Source organism: Podarcis vaucheri (genome assembly GCF_965113315.1).
Source record: "Podarcis vaucheri genome assembly, chromosome: 14".
Classification (NCBI taxonomy): domain Eukaryota; kingdom Metazoa; phylum Chordata; class Lepidosauria; order Squamata; family Lacertidae; genus Podarcis; species Podarcis vaucheri.
In genome coordinates, this window is record NC_138752.1 from 38,961,742 (window position 1) to 38,980,186 (window position 18,445).

At 46.6% G+C, this 18,445-nt stretch overlaps 1 protein-coding gene across 13 annotated transcripts in view; it reads left to right on the top strand.

Moving 5' to 3' along the window:
• The first annotated feature begins 288 nt into the window (after positions 1-288).
• MAPK8IP3 (mitogen-activated protein kinase 8 interacting protein 3) overlaps positions 289-18,445 on the top strand; it is a 69,686-nt gene continuing 51,529 nt past the window's right edge. For 10 of the 13 annotated variants that reach the window (XR_014213767.1, XM_082200039.1, XM_082200035.1 and 7 more), the window contains exons 1-5: positions 289-876; positions 11,459-11,579; positions 13,168-13,238; positions 13,546-13,637; positions 17,354-17,377. Coding sequence is in view for 12 of the 13 variants with exons in the window: in XM_082200039.1 (XP_082056165.1) it covers positions 559-876; positions 11,459-11,579; positions 13,168-13,238; positions 13,546-13,637; positions 17,354-17,377 (626 nt within the window). In the remaining variant the exon portion in view is untranslated. The remainder of the gene's footprint in view (positions 877-11,458; positions 11,580-13,167; positions 13,239-13,545; positions 13,638-17,353; positions 17,378-18,445) is intronic. The other 3 variants (XM_082200028.1, XM_082200036.1, XM_082200032.1) reach the window with 3 other exon arrangements.

Here is an 18,445-nt window from a genome sequence, read left to right on the forward strand (position 1 = left end):
ATAGCAAGCAGGCTAGTCCTCATTTCCCCCTGTCCTTTGCCGTCGCAAAGAGAGCTGTGCGGCAGCATTATTCTGGATCTGCGCGCCCCCTCCCCAATACGGCCACAGCTCAGGCCAGCCTAGTAACGATGAAAACCTATTCCATATTGGAGCGGAGGAAGGAGGGATGCGCACGGGAAATCCGATTGTAAACCCACCTTTCTTCCTTCTCTCCGTCCCTCCACCCCCGCCCCCCGCCTCCCAATAGCAGCCTGGCCGCAGCGGCGTCTCTGCTGCTGATGCGCCTGTGCGCGCAAGGCAGAGAGAGGAGAGGCGACGGCAACGGGAGTGGCCAGTGGCGCAGGGCAAGCGACGTTGGGCAGAGCCGAGCCGAGCGCTGGGGAGGCGGAGGCCGAAGCGGGAGGCGCAGGAGCAGCATCAGCATCGCCGCCGCCGCCGCCATCCATCTTCTGCAAGCCGGCGGAGCAGGTGCCGCTATCGGTGGGAGCGCCTTCTATACCCGCGGCGCGGGGCTCGTCGGTCAGCGGAGGAGGAGGAGGAGGAGGCGGCGGCGCCAAGATGTTGGAGATCCAGCTGGACGATGGCGGCGTCGGGGGCTACCCGGGCGACGACTACTGCTCGGGCTCGGTGATGTCGGAGCGGGTGTCGGGCCTGGCCAACAGCATCTACCGCGAGTTCGAGCGCCTCATCCGCTGCTACGACGAGGAGGTGGTCAAGGAGCTGATGCCGCTGGTGGTGACGGTGCTGGAGAACCTCGACTCGGTGCTGACCGACAACCAGGAGCACGAGGTGGAGCTGGAGCTCCTGCGCGAGGACAACGAGCAGCTGCTCACGCAGTACGAGCGGGAGAAGGCGCTGCGCAAGCAGGCCGAGGAGGTGAGCCCCAGGGAGAGAGAGGGAGACCCCTGCGGGCGACGCGCCTGCAGCGGGGGAAGGGTGGGGGTGGGGTGCGGAGAGGCCGCGGCGCGCGCAACGAGGGCGCAGCGCTGGGCCAGGCCCAGGCGAGGAGCCAAGGGGACCCACCAAGGCCGCCGCAGCCCCTTTGCTCCCGAGCAGCCTCATAGGCAAGTGGTGTTGCCGTGGCCCAGATCTGGGCAGGAGGATGGCTTTCTGGAGCTCAGGCCCAGCTCATGTGGATTGTACTTGGGATTCCTCACCTACTAATAGTGGATTATTATTATTTTTAGTAGCAGTAGTAGTGTTACTATTATTCTGCAGCTGCATGGGATTTGCCATCCAAAGGACAGATCCAGGACCTGCTTAGCTGCAGCAGATTCTCCAGGAGGATGAAATGTTCTGTAGAGCCTTTGCTGGGCTCCTAAAAACAAACAAACATGAGAAAGGGTTAGGAATAAGCCACTGCTTGTTCTGTCTTGGCTGAAGAGCAGGGGGGAAGGAGGAAAGGGGAAGCTCACTGGAATCTGGCAAATGCATTAGAGCTCTGTGGATTACGTTTCTTGAAATGGGAAAGGGGACAGAGGGGAGCCCTTGTCAAAACCCAGGTTTCTTTTACTAGAGTCCAGGAGACATTAAAAAACCCAAGTCGGAATCCGTCCAGAGTAGGATGGGTGGGGGGAGGTGAAGCAAAGATCCGATGCAGTGAAGACGCTGCAGGGATACTTTCCATGGAGTGCTGTGTGCAAAATACTTTCCTTTGCAACCTGCCACCCACCCCTCCAAGTAAATTACCTTCTCTTCCTCCTGATCCCCTCCCTAAAATAGTCTGCCCTATTGGTTGGGACCTTGTCCCTGTCTGGGTGCCAGACTTCCCCAGCCTGGTGCTTCCCATTTGTCTTTGGACCGCAACTCCCATCAACACTGTTTTACCTGGGGCTGATGGGATTTGTAGTCCAAAACAACTGGAGGTCACCCAGCAAGGTGGGCCTAGGATAGCTGCGCCCACCTGCCTTCCCTTTCCATCAGCCCTTGGCAACCAGCCATGTACCTCTGCCATTCATACACCAATTCCTGTGCCAAGGTGAGATAAATCTATCACTAGACGCCAGAAAGTCACCCTGCCGGCTTCTCCCGTTTTTCTGTTTTTTCTAGTTTTTAATTCCCAGAAGTTCCGTTTGCCCTCTGGGCGATCTCTTTCCCTCCATCCCACCAACCATTTGTTGGTGAAAGGAGAGGAGGGGAGGTTTGTGTGGCACACTGCTAGGCCCTGGAAGTGCCTGTCTCTGCTATCTTTAGTTCCCGCCCTTGCGTTGTGCAAAGGGGGTGTTTGTAAATGCCAAGGAAGTGGACCCAAGTGCTAAAGTTGCTCTGTTTGTTGTTGGCTGGTGTGGCATGACTGGAATTGCACTTGATTGATTTCTTAGTGATTCGCTGTAGATTTGCAAGTTCTTCTGACTCCCAGTTTTTTAACAGCAGCAACAACAGCCAGTGTGGCCTACTGGTTAGAGTGTTGGACTAGGGCCTGGAGCACCAGGGTTCTAATCCCCAAGTCTCACTGGGTGACCTTGAGCCAGTTGCTGTCTCTCAGCTGAAGCTACCTTTCAGGGTTATTGTGAGAATAAAATGGAGAGGGGGGAGAACTGTATACACTAGGTTTGGGGGATTATTATTATTTAGCTTGAAGGCTGCATTGTCTTCTGGGCAACCTTCTAAAGGTCTCATGTCAGTGGTGGGCATGGGCAAAAGTGGGGGGGGGGAGAAGTTAATGTAAATTTTACCTTTGTACAATAGCCTAGTTTCTGCACACATGCACACCCCCTTCTATCTTCCATCCAGGTAAGTAAAGAAGCAATATCAGGCAAATTCCAGCTAGGCAAAAATAGACTTGGGGTGCAAAGGGGTGTGGCCTTGGGACAATTCTTAATGCTAGATAGAGAGGCCTGGAAAGCCTCATCTGGCCCCCAGGCATGAGGTGACCCCCTCAAGTTGCACACCACCTTGAGCTCCTTGAAGGGAAGTTGGATATAAATGTAATAGTAAGTAAAAATAATCAAAGTTTTTTAAAAAAAATATTTCTCTCCTTCCTCAATTCAGATACTGAAACAAGGCTGTATACACTCTATACACCGAAAGCACAGTCAAAGCACATTCTTTCCCTCAAATAATTCTGGGCACTGAAGTTCGTTAAGGGTTTCTGGGAATTGTAACTCTGTGGGGGTTCTTTGAGGGAAAGAATGTGCTTCACATGTGCTTTAAAGGTATAGTGTGTACACATCCAAAGAGAGTTTTTAAGCTGGGAGACAATGACTGGATTTTTGTGTGGAAAGAATTGTGAACTCAGTTCTGGTATGGAAAACCAATTCCTGGTCTTAAACATATGCTCAGTTTTGTCCTGGTTCTTAATTTCTAATTCTAAGGGTATATCTGCTTCTGTAGCCAAAATGGCCACCCATCCATATATAAGAATGCCTCTGAAGCAGCAGAATGAGAGAAACTCTATTGTAGGTGAGGGGAGCTTTTAATCTTTCAGATGTTCAGCAACTACAATACTCATCAGCTCCAGCACACATGGCCAATGGGCCAGGGACAATGGTTATTGTAGTTCACCAACAGCTGGAGGGCCCAAGGTTCTCTACACCTGCCCCAAGTTTCTAGAAGTGCAAAATATATTTTCAAGGGGGGAAGCCTTGAGGGAGGAGCCTCTGCCCACACAAAAGCAGCCTAAAGAAGACTGAGCATGCTCAGTGGTCATAGAATGCTAATTGACTGTGAACCCCTGGAATCTCAAGTGGGAGTATTCAACGCTGCAACGTTTTGTTGTGGGTCCCACTTGTTATTTTTAGAGTGTGTTCTCCTTGATGTTTTAATCTGAGGAGGCTCAGTAGAGCTGGGAGGTCGGGAGTTTTCTATGCCAAGGATGCAGTCCGGCTGGAGGGTAAATTCTCTTTGCATCATCAGCCTCGGATGCCTCTTTCCCTTACATCAATTGTCGGGCCATTTTTTTGGTCCCTTGGGCTGATGCCTGGTCTTCTGGCATCACTTCACAGTTTAAGAAGGATGTTGACAAGCTGGAAGGTGTGCAGAGGAAGGTGACCAAGAGAATTCTGCACTGCAGGGGGTTGGACTAAATGACTCTTGTGTCCCTTCCAGCTAAAAGTCTATGATTTAATGACTATGATAAGGGGTCTGGAGTTCAATCATATGAAGAATGGTTGAGGGAGTTGGTTAGGTTTAGTCTGGAGAAGAGAAGACTGAGAGGTGATATGATAGGCATCTTCAAATTTGTGAAGGGTTGTCATGTGGAAGATGCAGCAAGCTTGTTTTCTCCTGCTCTGGAGGGTAGGAATTCAACCAATGGATTCAAGTTTCAATAAAGGAGAATTTGACTAAGCATTAGGAAGAACTTTCTGATGGTAAGAGCTGTTGGATAATGGAAAAGACTACCTTGGAAGGTGGTGGACTCTCCTTCCTTGGAGGTTTTAAAGCAGAGGTTGGATTGCCATCTGTCAGAGATTCTTTAGCTGTGATTCCTTTATTGCAGGGGGTTGGACTAGATGACCCTCAGTGTTCCTTCCAACTCTATGATTCTGTGGTTCTACATGGCAGTGTGGCAAGCAACAAGATGGGGCAGCTGTGAACTGATGTATAAGAAGCCTGAAACAGAATGAGAACAAAATAATTCTCTTTGGTATTTATATAAAAGCACTTTTGTCAGTGATGTGCTTTGCCAGCTGTTTAATCCCAGGCATATTCATACAATTCCTTTAATCTTATCTAAATTAGAAACAGCTCATCAGATTTCCCCTCCCCATCCTGAGAACCATGGCCTTTTCATATTTTTAATGGTTATTATCTTCCATAGAAGGAGAGATCAAAACTATTAGAGTCACAATCCAACCAAAGTTGAACTCAGTGGTTGAATTTATTTCTGAGTAGACATAGGATTGTGCTGTTTAAAGATTTCATTGTTTTCAGTGGGAAAAAGAGTGGGGTTTTGTAACAGTACAACCCTATGACTGTTTACTCAAAAGTAAGTCACGCTCTATTCAGTGGGCCTTGCTGTTAGGCAACTGTCCTAGAATTGCGGTCTCTTGTGGAAATCAGTGGGACATAGGATGTGTTGAATTTTGGCTGGATCAGGCCTGAAGGTGCTTTCAGCTTAGAGAAGAGGTGGCTAAGGATTAACGAGTTACTACTGAAAAGTATAGAGAATGAATGGAGATAGGGGATTCATGTGTACTTTCTATCAAATACATTTTACGTGTCTTGATCAGAGTTCAAGAACCTATTCCAGCAAGGCAAAAACACTCAGTGTGCAAAGCTGGGCCAATGAGGGGTGTGGCTTGGGGAGAGTTCTGAGGGCCAGTTACGAGAGGCCTGGAGGGCCACATTTGTTCCCCAGCCCTGATGTGCCCCACGCCAGCTTTTAACCGATGATGGGGGCATTCATTGTTTGCCAAAGCTGATCCAAATCACTACACTGTCAAAAATGGCGAACAGGGAAAGGACAACTCGGCTGTGGGACTGACATCCTGCATTTTTGCATACGCCCAAAGTACATGGGAAACTGTAGTCTAATGTGGAGGTTAGCAGAGCATGGGGTACAGTGGCCAAGTTGTCATCTGTGTCCAAAACTGGCCATAGCTGGCAAACTAGCCATAGCTGGAAATAGGCACTCCTAGCTGTAGAGGCTACCTGAGTTTCCAGGGGCAATGTCGAATCAAGTAGGAATCACAAGCTATGGACCTGTTCCCTCCAGGAGGATGCAACCATGTCCAAAGCTGACTACCACCAACATATGTCACCAGTGTCGAAAGATGTGACCTGGCTACTGGTCCAGATTCAGGGTTCTGGAACTCAGAAATATGAAACCTCCATCTAGTCTGCATTCAGTTTCAATTTGTTGGTCCACGTCCAAAGTTGAAGCTCCCAGAGCGAAGGAGCTTTTTGCAGCCTTACATTTTAGCTATTGGAAGGCAAAACCCCCACAATTTCCAATTCCTAAGTAGCATCAAATTGATTAGGCTTGCAGGTGGCTAAGCCCTCATGATTTTTCCATCTTTGGATACTTAATGTGTAGCGGTATCACAAAGTTTGTGGCTGCTTTGCAGGTCCTCTTTGTATGAGGTTAACCTTGCATTGTCATTCTCCAGCTGATGCCAAGCTATAGTTGGCGAACACATTGCTCTTACTCTTTTTTTTTTACAGTACAATGGTACCTCGGGTTAAGAACTTAATTCATTCTGGAGGTCCGTTCTTAACCTGAAACTGTTCTTAACTTGAGGTACCACTTTAGCTAATGGGGCCTTCCGCTGCTGCCACCTCCACCCCGTGATTTCTGTTCTCATCCTGAAGCAAAGTTCTTAACCCGAGGTACTATTTCTGGGTTAGCGGAGTCTGTAACCTGAAGCATCTGTAACCTGAGGTACCACTGTATTTATTGTAGTGATTTTGAAGCGTTCCAGATGTGGAAAATCTTGAATCAGACCCTGAGAAATACCAATTTCAAAGAGACAGAAGTGTATGCAGGTTTGTTTGTTTTTTAAACCATGCTGTGCTTCCCTACCTGCAGTCTTTGATTGGTCTTTGGAGAAAAGATGATGGAGGGCACAGACTTCGTTTGCACATACCAGTAACTTTAAACCAAGGGTGAGCAACCTTTCTTCACCTGAGGGTTGCATCCCCTTCTAGGGGCCATATGCCAGAAGTAAAAGTGGGTGAAGCAACGGATGTCAGTTTACTTACACATCTCTCTGGAAGCCAGAAGCATAATAAGATTTCAAGGTCAAATTCAGAACTCTCAATGAGGGTGTAAATCTGGGCTGGTGGAAGGTGTGGCTGTGGAGAGCATTTGGTCTAGGGAGAGTCCCGAGGGCCAGAGAGAGAGTCCTGAGGGCCACATCCCATCAGCAGACCTGAGGTGCCCCATCCCTACTTTAAAAATATAATTTGGCTTAACCATGGTTTGATAGTGAACACACAGTGTACTGGTGCACCGGGCTAAAATTGCTGGCCCTTAAATCCTCACTCACTGCAGACCCAGTCTTGTGGTTTTTGTCTCTCCAAAAAAAAGCCACAAGCAGTAATCCAAGAACAAGCCTTGGCTACAGTTTGTGGTTTGTTTGGAGAGGAACAAACCATGAACCTGGATTAGGATGAAACGTTAAACCAAATAATGACCTATCTCAGCAGGAGCAGGGGAGGAGTGCAGTGCCCATGATTTTCTCCTGAGTACCAGAGCACTGCACGTTCACCATTAAACCATAGTTAAGTTTAATATACACATACAGACCTTTTAGATGTTTACAAGTGGAAACTTTGACAAAATATTATGGTGAGTATAAAATACTCCTGTTTAGGGTAGCAGGGAGCCGTGTCCATTTCCAGGCTACTCCATTCCATTTCTCTGTCTGGTTTTTATTCCACCCCCATTTACAGGAACTTGCTGTTGTGTTGACACTTGGAATGCTCAGCCCTCTTTGAACTGTTTTTGGGGTCCCCCATTGTGGTGGGGGAGTCAAACCCTGAAAGATGCGAAGGGACTTTTTCTGATTAATCACAGTTTGATTGTCTCATATCTCAGGTTCTACAAATGCTAGAAACTTAACCTTTTTTTTAAAAAAAAAGAAAGCTGAGGATTATGGTTTATCATGGGGGTGGCAGTCCTTGCTGCATCCCTGCTGGACTCCCATGAGGAGAACATACGTTATTCTTACCATAATAGAATTGTTTATAATTGGAAATGGTTTTTGGAGGAAGATGTACTGTTGGACTGACATGCAGTAGTTATTCTTATGATATCTTAAAAGTAGGGAGTGGGTGGGATTTTTTAAAATTAGTTTTCCTGGCAAGAAAGGAAGAGCTTTAGAGCGCCACGATTTTACTGCATATGTCTGTGAGGCCTTTATGGAAATCAATGTGAGGTCAAGCGGTTGATGAAGTTTTATGGAGTTGTTACGCTTGCTGATTTAGAAGCACAGAAGAGAAAGCTAAATAAGAGCAAGGGAGTCCGTTAATGCGTTCCGTGTCTGAGTTAACATCTTTTGCATCCTCGGGGCGGTAGCATTCACTTCAGATTTTTGTTCTGAGGATTTTTTTTAAAGAGTTCTTCACATTTATAACCCACCTTTCCCCATAGCAAAACTAACAAAGAGCTTTGAGGGCTACTTCTTGCAGCCATCCATGCATGGTGAGGTATCTTTTTTAATAAAAGGAATAATTTTTATGAAAGGTTTACAAAAGTACGTACATTCACCCTTTTCTCAGGTTGTGGGGTCTTTTCTACAGATCAGTTACATTTGATTTGAGACTTTAGTGTTGTAAGCAATATCTTTTCTATTGGTTCACCCTGCACAGATTCCACCATGATTTGTACATAGTGCTTGGTAGCCAAGTGGGACATATTGGAGTGGTTGGGTGAATGGTGAATGTTTGTGTATATGGGTGAACATGTGGAAGCAGATTGGGGTGGGTGACATTGACTGAATACTATTGTATGTTTTGTGTACGCAGACTTTGGGTGTGATGTGTAGTATTTTGAGCCACTGGCTGTGTACATTTAAAATGCACGCACAGTCCTGGGAACTGTAATTCCGCTGTCACCGAGCTGCAGTTTCCAGCACCTTAACAAATTGTTGTTCGTAGGATTCTTGGGCAGGGGGAACTTGCTTTAAATGGGTGGTGTATATGCATCCAGGATGTGCCTTGGCAAAAGAGAGGCTGAAGAGGGAAGGATCCCTGTCTCTAAACATGTTTCAAAATGTGCTGCTAGGTTTTTTTGTTTTTATTTTGGATTTTTAAATTTATGTTCAGAATGGAGGTGGCTGATTGCGTGGAAAGCTAGTGTGTTGTTGTTTGGGGGTTATATAGGAACATAGGACACTACCTTGCACCAGGTCAGAGCAGGTGCCAATTTAGCAGAGTGTTGCCTATTCTGATCACAAGCAACTCTCCAGGGTCTCTGGCAGAAGTCCTTCCCATTACCTTTTGCCTGGTCCTTCTAAACTGAAGGTGCCAGAGATTGAACCCAGGATCTCTTCCACGTTATGCATGTGCCATCCCAATGAGCTGTGGTGCCTCCCCAAGGGACCTCCCTCTAATCTATCTGTTTCCCCTATGCATGGTTCCAGTGTGATCAGCTTCATGCACTGTCCGTTTTTGTACATGACACATAATAGACCCTTATGAAGAAGATGTTCTCGCTGCCCGTAAATATCACAATGCATCGAGCAATTCCTGCTTGCTTCTAAATTATTTATTTGCACTTCATTCTGCTTCTCAAGATGGCATTTGTTGGTTTTCGTTTCTGGGCTTTGCCTTGCATGTTCACAGGGATAGCACTCTCAGCAGTTTTTTGCTTGGCTTGGGTTGTAAAATTGTTGCTTTTTGCTATGAAGGCTCTCTTGTGCAAGAGGGCAAAACCGAAACCTATTCACACATGAACACATACACAAATGTCACCGATCTGTTCTGGTTGCTCAGCAGTCACTAAGGCTTGAACTATTTCTTACCAAAGTGTTAAAAGCTCATAACTTAAGTTTTCAATCCAACTGGGTTAAAATCCACTTACAGTGGTACCTCGGGTTAAGAACTTAATTCGTTCCGGAGGTCCATTCTTAACCTGAAACTGTTCTTAACCTGAGGTACCACTTTAGCTAATGGGGCCTCCTGCTGCTGCCACACTGCAGCTGCACGATTTCTGATCTCATCCTGAAGCAAAGTTCTTAACCTGAGGTACTATTTCTGGGTTAGCGGAGTCTGTAACCTGAAGCGTCTGTAACCTGAAGCGTCTGTAACCCGAGGTACCACTGTACTTAACTTTTGAAAGGATAAAATACGTAGGGTAAAGGAGTTCGATACGTGTTTTTAAAAGCATTATATGTGAATATATCCTAAGCATAAATGTCTCTTATAAACATTAACATACTGGGTGGCCAGATAAGCAAATTGGCCCTAGATCTGCTGCTTATTAGGGTTGCCAACCCATGCAAGTTGCATAAACCATAATTTCTGGTGAGGAAACAAACCACAGAGTGACAGGCTTAGCATTGTGACCTTATGTTTAGATTTGCTGCAAACAAGCCGTTGATGTGAATCCAAGGTTTATTGTTTTGTTTAGAAACAAACCACAAGTGCAGACATAAAACTGTGCCACTGTGGTTTGCTTCTGTGGTTTGCTGAAGAAAAGGAGGAGCAGAGTGGATGTGTTTGAGTTTGCGCACAGACTTATTGGGCACCTTTCTGACTGCTGCAGGGAGCTGCGCAAGGCCCCATATCTACTATGAACGACCTACTAGTAGATTAGGGACGCGGGTGGTGCTGTGGGTAAAACCTCAGTGCCTAGGACTTGCTGATTGTCAGGTCGGCGGTTCGAATCCCCGCGGCAGGGTGCGCTCCCGTTGCTCAGTCCCAGCATCTGCCAACCTAGCAGTTCGAAAGGACCCCTGGGTGCAAGTAGATAAATAGGGACCGCTTACTAGCGGGAAGGTAAACGGCGTTTCTGTGTGCTGCGCTGGCTCGCCAGATGCAGCTTGTCACGCTGGCCACGTGACCCGGAAGTGTCCGGACAACGCTGGCCCCCGGCCTCTTAAGTAAGATGGGTGCACAACCCTAGAGTCGGACACGACTGGCCCATACGGGCAGGGGTACCTTTACCTTTACTAGTAGATTAGGGATGGGGCCCCCTGTAGCCTTCCTGTCATTGTGGGACTCCCAATCCCCATCATCGCTAGCCAACGTGGTCAGTGGTTAAGGATTATGGGAGTTGTAGCCCAACAACATATGAAGGGTCACAGGCCCTAGATCTGCTAGTCACCTTTGGAAGCTTAAATGGCTGTGGGAGAACCTGGTTTGGCCCAAGAGATTTTGCCTGAAGGGAACAGCAAATGACTCCCACTGCGCTTCCATGTTCAAGACAGACCAAGTTAGGCCCCATCTGCATTTTACATTTCAGGAAGTATCATACCACTTGTAACAGTCATGGCTTCCCCAAAATAATCCTGGGAACTGTAGTTTGTTAAGGGTCCTGAGAGTTGTTAGGAGAGTCTTACTCCCCTCACATGAGCTATAGTTCCCAGAGCTACCTGGAAGGAGAGCTTGGTTGTTAATCCACACTGGGTTATAATCACAAACTGATGTGGAAATGTAACAAACTGAATTTTAGACTGGAAAGTGAAAGAAACTGAAATTGACAACTTTGCCTATTGAAATGATAATTTATTTTAATACGGAACTGCATGTCCCCCCCCCCTATTTTTAAATTGTGATTATATTGTTTAGATTTTGGAGGAGGAGGAGGATGCTTAATAATACAGTATCATTGTATTTCTCCTCCTAAGCCTCTCCTTGCTATAACACCTCTGAGGACCAGTTCAAACATTCATTCGCTCAAGTGACACCAGTCCTCTCACAAGACAGCACCACTTCAGTTTTCATATGGTCAGATGATTAGGTGGAAGTGAAGACACCCCTTCAATCCTGTCACAGTGTCCATTTGATAGCTGTAATTTTCCACTTACATATATCACGTTTTTCTGTTTGTTTTTTTATTGGGCCCATGTAGAAGTTCATTGAATTTGAAGATGCACTGGAGCAGGAGAAGAAGGAATTGCAGATACAGGTTGAGCACCTTGAATTTCAAACACGGCAGCTGGAGTTAAAGGCCAAAAACTACGCAGACCAGAGTAAGTGAAAATCATGTGCACGGTCTGTCTGAAGCTCTGTGAATCATACACAAATTGTGTTGAATTCAATAGGGGTTTGTCCATACTGATTGAACAAATGCAATGGTGAGGAACCTGTGGTTCTCTAGATGACACTGGACACCAGCTCCCATCCGCACCAGCCAGTATTCCCAAATGGCAGGGATAATGGGAGTTGTAGTCCAACAGTACATGGAGGGCTACAGGTTACAAATCTCTTCTAAAGCATTTACTGTTTTTAAAAATCTTCTATTCTAGGTGACCACAAAATATCTGGAGAATTGAGGGAAGAGGGAGCCAGTATTGCTTTTGCCATTCTGTGCTCACACACATACACACCCGTCTGAGCCAGTAAAATGGATCATCTTGAAATTGCTTATTTTTTCACAGGGCTTATTTTAACCACCACTATCAAGTCCACCACTATTTTCACAGGGCTTATTTTAACCACCACTATCAAGTCACAGGTCACACCAGTCTTTGTTGACTGAACCATAAAGTTTATGGATCCAGTGCTTTACAGCACTGCCATGGGAGAAAAGTACAGATTAAAGGCATGGATACTTATGGATTCTCATATTTTTTCAAGAGATCCCCCTCAAAACCACCATCAAATCATAGTCTGCGTCGGTGTTTGCAGATGTGCTGTGTGATCTGTTGGTGCTGTTGTTGTCATCTTTGTGAAGAACCACGAGGATCTATACCTTGGATTATCATTTCTATGGCAAATCCTGAAGTGCAGTTTTTTAGTGTGTAGTCCTACCAATGCAAGCTCTAATTTGATGGTGGTTTTTCAGGGAACCTGCACAGAATCATGCGACTTCAGCAGGATCGACTTCAGTCCTACTGAACCCCATAGAAAGCCAGAGACAGAGTTTGTCCATTCTTGGATCTAGGAGATATGCATTCAGACACTGTTTCAAAATTCCAAATAGGCTCTAAAAGGTTGCTGACCAATGATCTATGCTATCCAGGGTTTCAGACTGAAGGCCCTTAGCTTAGAGGAAAGGAACAAGCAATCCTATTTTAATGTGACCTCTGTGTTCCCCTTTATTTAATAGAATTATTTTAAAAGAGAAAGGGTTCTCTCATTATCGAGATCACTATTTTTAATAGGTTTAATCATTTTTATTAAATACAGAAGGCACACCCACCCCTGAAACATAAATGAAGAAGATCACAGGGATACTCAAAACAATAATTGACAGCAGGGGTGGATAAAAGATCCTGGATTCCATCCCTCATGTCTACAGTTGGGAAGGACTCCTGTCTAAAACACTGGACCATTGCTGCCAGTCAGTGTTGGTTATACTGAGCTTGATGAACTAATGGCCTGACTCCATGAAACAGCTTCCTAACTTGAGTCTTTCCTAGACCTACCTAGAGGTGCCAGTGATTCCGCTGGGTACCTTCAGCCTGTCACGCCTCGGCCATAAGCACTGAGCTACAAATGACATACTTGTGCTTGCACCCTCATTCCTTTTGGTGTTTCCACGTTCACCCCTCCTGGAGATGATAGATCAAAAAAGTTATCTTTCTCTCCCTTCTCCCTTTTATTTTCAATGAACAGTTTCCAGGCTGGAAGAGCGTGAATCAGAAATGAAGAAAGAGTACAATGCTCTTCACCAGCGTCACACAGAGGTAAGTCGTCATTTCAGAGGGATAAAAATCATTTTCAAACTATTTGCATAAGAAGTGGAGAAGGGCACAGATAGAGGAAGAGAGCTCTGCAAGCCTGTAATGCTGTAAATTCTGCTCACTCTTGACTCTGGTGCTCAGTTAACTTCTGCTTTGGGCCAGCTGCTTTTCCTAGAGCAAATGTTTCCCACAACATCGCTGGCTGTTCCGATCTTTAAGGACATCCCTTTCTTTGAAAGAAATGGTTGTCCAGAAAATAAAATGTTGGGATGTTCAATCTTCATTTTGCATTTCCCTGCTCCTTTCGCAGATGATCCAGACCTACGTGGAACACATTGAGCGATCCAAGATGCAGCAAGTTGCTGGAAATAGTCAGAATGAGAGTGGACTACCTGGAAGGAGGTAATGCTGCACCTTGGCTTTGTACCTGGAAAACAAAACAAAACAAAACTCAGATGACTTCTGAACTGTGAATATATGTTTTAGGGGGAAGGCACTGACTCAGTCTCCTGTGCTCTCTGAGTGACCAAAAGTAGCAGTAGCTGATCTCTTTTATCGCTGGTGTCCCTAAGTTTGATTGCAAACCATTCTTCTTCTTTAATAATAATAATAATAAAATCCACTCTTCACCCTGAGGTCCCAGAGTGGGTTACAGTAAGTAAAATGCAATATTAAAAACAGTTTAAAATAACTTGAAATCACAGAAATAAGGTGAGTCCTAAACATGGGTCCTGGGAACAGCCAATGAATCAGTCTGCTGCTTTGATCCTCAGCTAGCTCCGAGCACGCTGGATGTGATAGGAGCAATTCAGGAGAAGAATGGGAGTTAGGTGACAAAGTGGATCTGAGGTCCCAGGCCTTTATCGAAAAGTGGTGAAGGGAGGGTGTTGTTTGAAGCAGAAGGAGTGGTTGGTGGGAGTGCTGAACCCTTCCCCCGAGCTGTGGGTTTCCCCTCCCCAACAACCTTCATATTCCCCCCCCCCAAGATAACACACAGGGGGCCAGAGCTTTCTCATCTCTGTCTTATGCAGTTGTGTTCAACCTTGGGTCTCCATATGTTGTTGGACTACAACTCCCATCCTCAGCCAGTGTAGCCAACATTCAGGGATGATGGGAGTTGTAGTCCAATAACCTCTGGGGACTACTGTAATAGACAAGTAAGGGAGAGATCTGTGATTGGGGTGTTCATTTGTGTCTCTTGCATTTTGTTTGATAAGTGAAACAATGGCAACATCAGTTTCTTGCTGTGTATTAGGCAAGTTATCCATCTTTTTAAAGCCTCTTTGGGCACTGGTGGGTGGCTTGCTTCCTCAGAAGATAGAAGACTACGCCTGGGAGTCTCCTTTAACCAGCTATCCAGAGTCAAGGGGGCTTTTCCTTCATTCCAGGCTGTGCCTTGTACACACATGGCTCAAGAGCTGCAAACCTGTTTCACCATAAACCTCCCCTCTGCTTGCTCTCCATATAGCTTTTGTGTCTCCATCTGCTTAGCCTCTTAGGCCCCATCTGCACAATGCATATAAAGCACTATGATACCACTTTAAACAGTCATGGCATCCCTCAAAGAGTCCTGGGAACTGTGGCTTGCTAGGAGAGCTGAGAGTTGCTCGGGCACCCCATTCCCCTCACAGAGCTGCAATTCCCAGAGATTCCTGGGAAGGGAAATTAATTGTTAACTCATTCTTGGGACTCCGTGAGGGGAATAGGAGTCTTCTAACAACTCTCAGCACCTTACAGTTCCCAAGATTCTTTGAGAGAAGCCATGACTGTTTACCACTTTAAATCTACAATGCACATGGGGGCCTTAGAGAGGTGAGAACATGTCGTAGACTTCATGTGTGTTTGTGATGCAGCGTGCCTTGCCGCTCTCTAGATTGTTTTTGTGTATTGTTGCACTTTTGTATGCCTTTGGACTTCTTGTTTTCAGCCTCACCTCCAGCTCTCAACTCAGAGCTGGTGAGAGAACCAGGAGATTCTCTCCCTACCTTAGAGGTGTGGCAGGGAGGTTATGGCAATTAGAGTTTTGGGGAGGTTGCCAGCAGGACAATCCAACATTCACTAACCCTGCTTAAAGACCTTCACAGCTTGGGACTCGGGTACCTGAAGAACCACTTGTCCACATCTGCTCACCTGAAAGCTATGGGTTTCACCAGAGGCCCTTCTCCAAGCCCCCCTGCCATCAGAGGTGCAGTGGGGTGTTTACTGAAGAATGGGGCTCCCTGACTGTTGAATGCTCACCTGGCCCCAGGCACCTCCTTTGCTGTACTCTTGGCCCCAAAGACCTTTGCACTGCACCAAGCTTTTAACTCCATTCTGTTTTCTCTGGGTTATATCCAACGTTATTCCTATGCAGAGCAGATGCATATAAATTAATAGGAGTGACTAACTTTGGCCCATTAATTTGAGCGGGGCTACTTTGAGTAGAACTTAGTTGTCTACAGTCCTCTGTCATTTTTATGCTGCTTATGTTTGCTTTATCTCTGCTGGTGTGCTTTTTTTGCTTTTCTTTTAAAAAGCTCCGTGTGAGTTGGACTATCCCAGATCTTGCTGGACTACAACTCCCATCATCCCTGACCATTGACCCTACTGGGTGGGGCTGATGGGAGTTGGAATCCAACAAAGTGCAAAGTGCCACAAGCCCCCCCATCTCTGTTTTAAATGCTGTTGCTTTTGATGCTTTTGTTTTCAATCGCTTTTTATTGTTTATTTTAATTATTTGTTGTCTACACTGATGGAGTGTGTAAAAGAAGAAGAAGCAAAAACTCACTCACCCCCTTTTTTATAAAAAAAAATCACAATATGGAGACAGCCATCAGCCAGCTATGCAACTGGGGCTGCCGCTTTCCCCAGTTACTGAAGTTGCAGAAAAAGGTGCAGCTCTTTGTTTGCATTGCAGACTGCTTTAGGTGACATCTGCACCATACATCTAAAGCACTATGATACCACTTTCACAGACATGGCACTTCCCAAAGAATCATGGGAACTGTGGCTTGTTAATGGTGTGTTGAAGGTTTTTAAGAGGCCCCTATTCTCCTGAGTTGGACGCGGGTGGCGCTGTGGGTAAAAGCCTCAGCGCCTAGGGCTTGCCGATCGAAAGGTCGGCGGTTCGAATCCCCGCGGCGGGGTGCGCTCCCGCTGCTCGGTCCCAGCGCCTGCCAACCTAGCAGTTCGAAAGCCCCCCCCGGGTGCAAGTAGATAAATAGGTACCGCTTACCAGCGGGAAGGTAAACGGCGTTCCGTGTGCGGCTCTGGCTCGCCAGAGCAGCGTTGTCACGCTGGCCACGTGACCCGGAAGTGTCTTCGGACAGCGCTGGCCCCCGGCCAATAGATGTGAGATGGGCGCACAAACCCCAGAGTCTGTCAAGACTGGCCCATTCGGGCAGGGGTACCTTTACCTTTACCTTTATTCTCCTGAGTTACAGTTCCCAGAGGTCCCTGGGAAGAAGGACCAGTTGTTAAAACCACTCTGTGACCTACCAGAATGAAGGAATAAATAATATTCTGCACGATGCTAATTTTGCAATGGACCAATCATTATGCAGATTTTTGCCTGGCTGTCTACATTTGCTTGCTTTGCAGTATATTATTCTGTTAGAGATAGCGAAGCACTATGTGAGGCAATAAAGCCCTCACTTTTGGAGAGCCTCCCATCCCTGATCTGGCTTCTGAAATCTTATGAGGCCTTGCTTATGTATTTTCTTTACTGGCTTAAGGAACAGAAACTGCTCCCTAATCCTTTTTTAAAACTGGAGGTAAGTTTTAAGGCGGTGCCAGAAGGATGTTCCTGATAGCACCAGGCAGGGATGAACATTCCACAGATGGGGAGCTACATCTGCAAAGGCCCTCTCCCTCTCTTGCCACCCCTGAACCTCCCTCACTGGACTGTATGTATTACCATTGTGTGTTCCAGACCCACTGCATGTTCGTTAGGCTGGGTGTTTTATGTGTGCCAATGTCTCAATCTCTGCTCAGGCGAGCATTTCTGTGAGCACATAACGACATATGTGTGTGTGTGTGTGTGTGCTTGCATGACTGTTGCACTCTAATGGTTATTCTCTTGTCTTGCTTCTTGTGCCGTTGCCTTTCTTGTGTGGGCTGCTCTCTGTTTGTCACTTCAGTCACCGCCAGTCATGGAGGAAAAGGTAATTTGGGAGAATCTGTATCTGTTGGGTTGGGAACTCTTTCTTTGCTGGGGAGTAGCTGTGACCATTAACAGCGCTTTTGCTGTTTTGTGTTGATGTGAGACAAGCTGGTGAGTCGAGGCAAGACAGCCTATTTCCCTAGGCTCTAAAGAGGCAGAGGAAATGGTCTCAGGTCACACCAACATATGTTTGACGAAGAACAGGGTCTAGCATTTGAACTGGGCATCGCTGCAGCACCTGATATCCTCACACAGCAACCAGGGCCACACCTGCACCATACATTTAAAGCCGTATTATACCGTTTTAATAATCATGGTTGCCCTCAAAGAATCTTGGGAATTGTACTTTGTTAAAGTGCTGAGAGTTGAGACACCCCTATTCATGTCACAGAGGTACAATTTCCAGAGTGGCTTAGCAATTACTCTCTCTCTCGGGGAATCCTGGGAATTGTAGCCTTGTGGGGGGAATAGGGGTCTCCTAACAGATCTCAGCACCCTTAAAAAAACTACAATTCCCAGGATGTTTTGAGAAAAACCATGACTGTTAAAGTGGTATCATTGTTCTTTAAATATATAGTACAGATGTGGCCTAGGATTCCACTGCCATAGTAGGGCCTACCGAAGCCAGTGACTGCCTTTGGCTTTCCATCCTTCCTAATGCCTGAGGCCTGGGATTACAGAGTGGTAGCAGAAGGCAGCTGGGAAGCTGCAATTTAAAAAGGCCCATAATGCCCCAGGGCAGCTCTCTGTCAGGGCATTGTGGGTAATTGCAATGAAGAGCAGTTCATAGCTGCCCGCTACAGAGTGCAGTTTCCAAGCTGTTTGCCACTGCCTACAAGCTCACTTGGTGGGGCTGGGGTGCAGTGGGGCCATGGCGGCTACTTTCCCATGGTGCCCTCACACTTGGCGCTGGCACTAGTTCGAATCCTGGCAGAGGTCACTGCAATGGGTAGACTTGCAGTGCATCTAGGAAGAGCTATGTGTCCTTGGAGCAGAGGTGGGCCACCTTTCCCCCCTGAGGGCCACCTGTAGTCTGTGGGTGTGGCGGGGGGAGGAAAGCATTTGACAG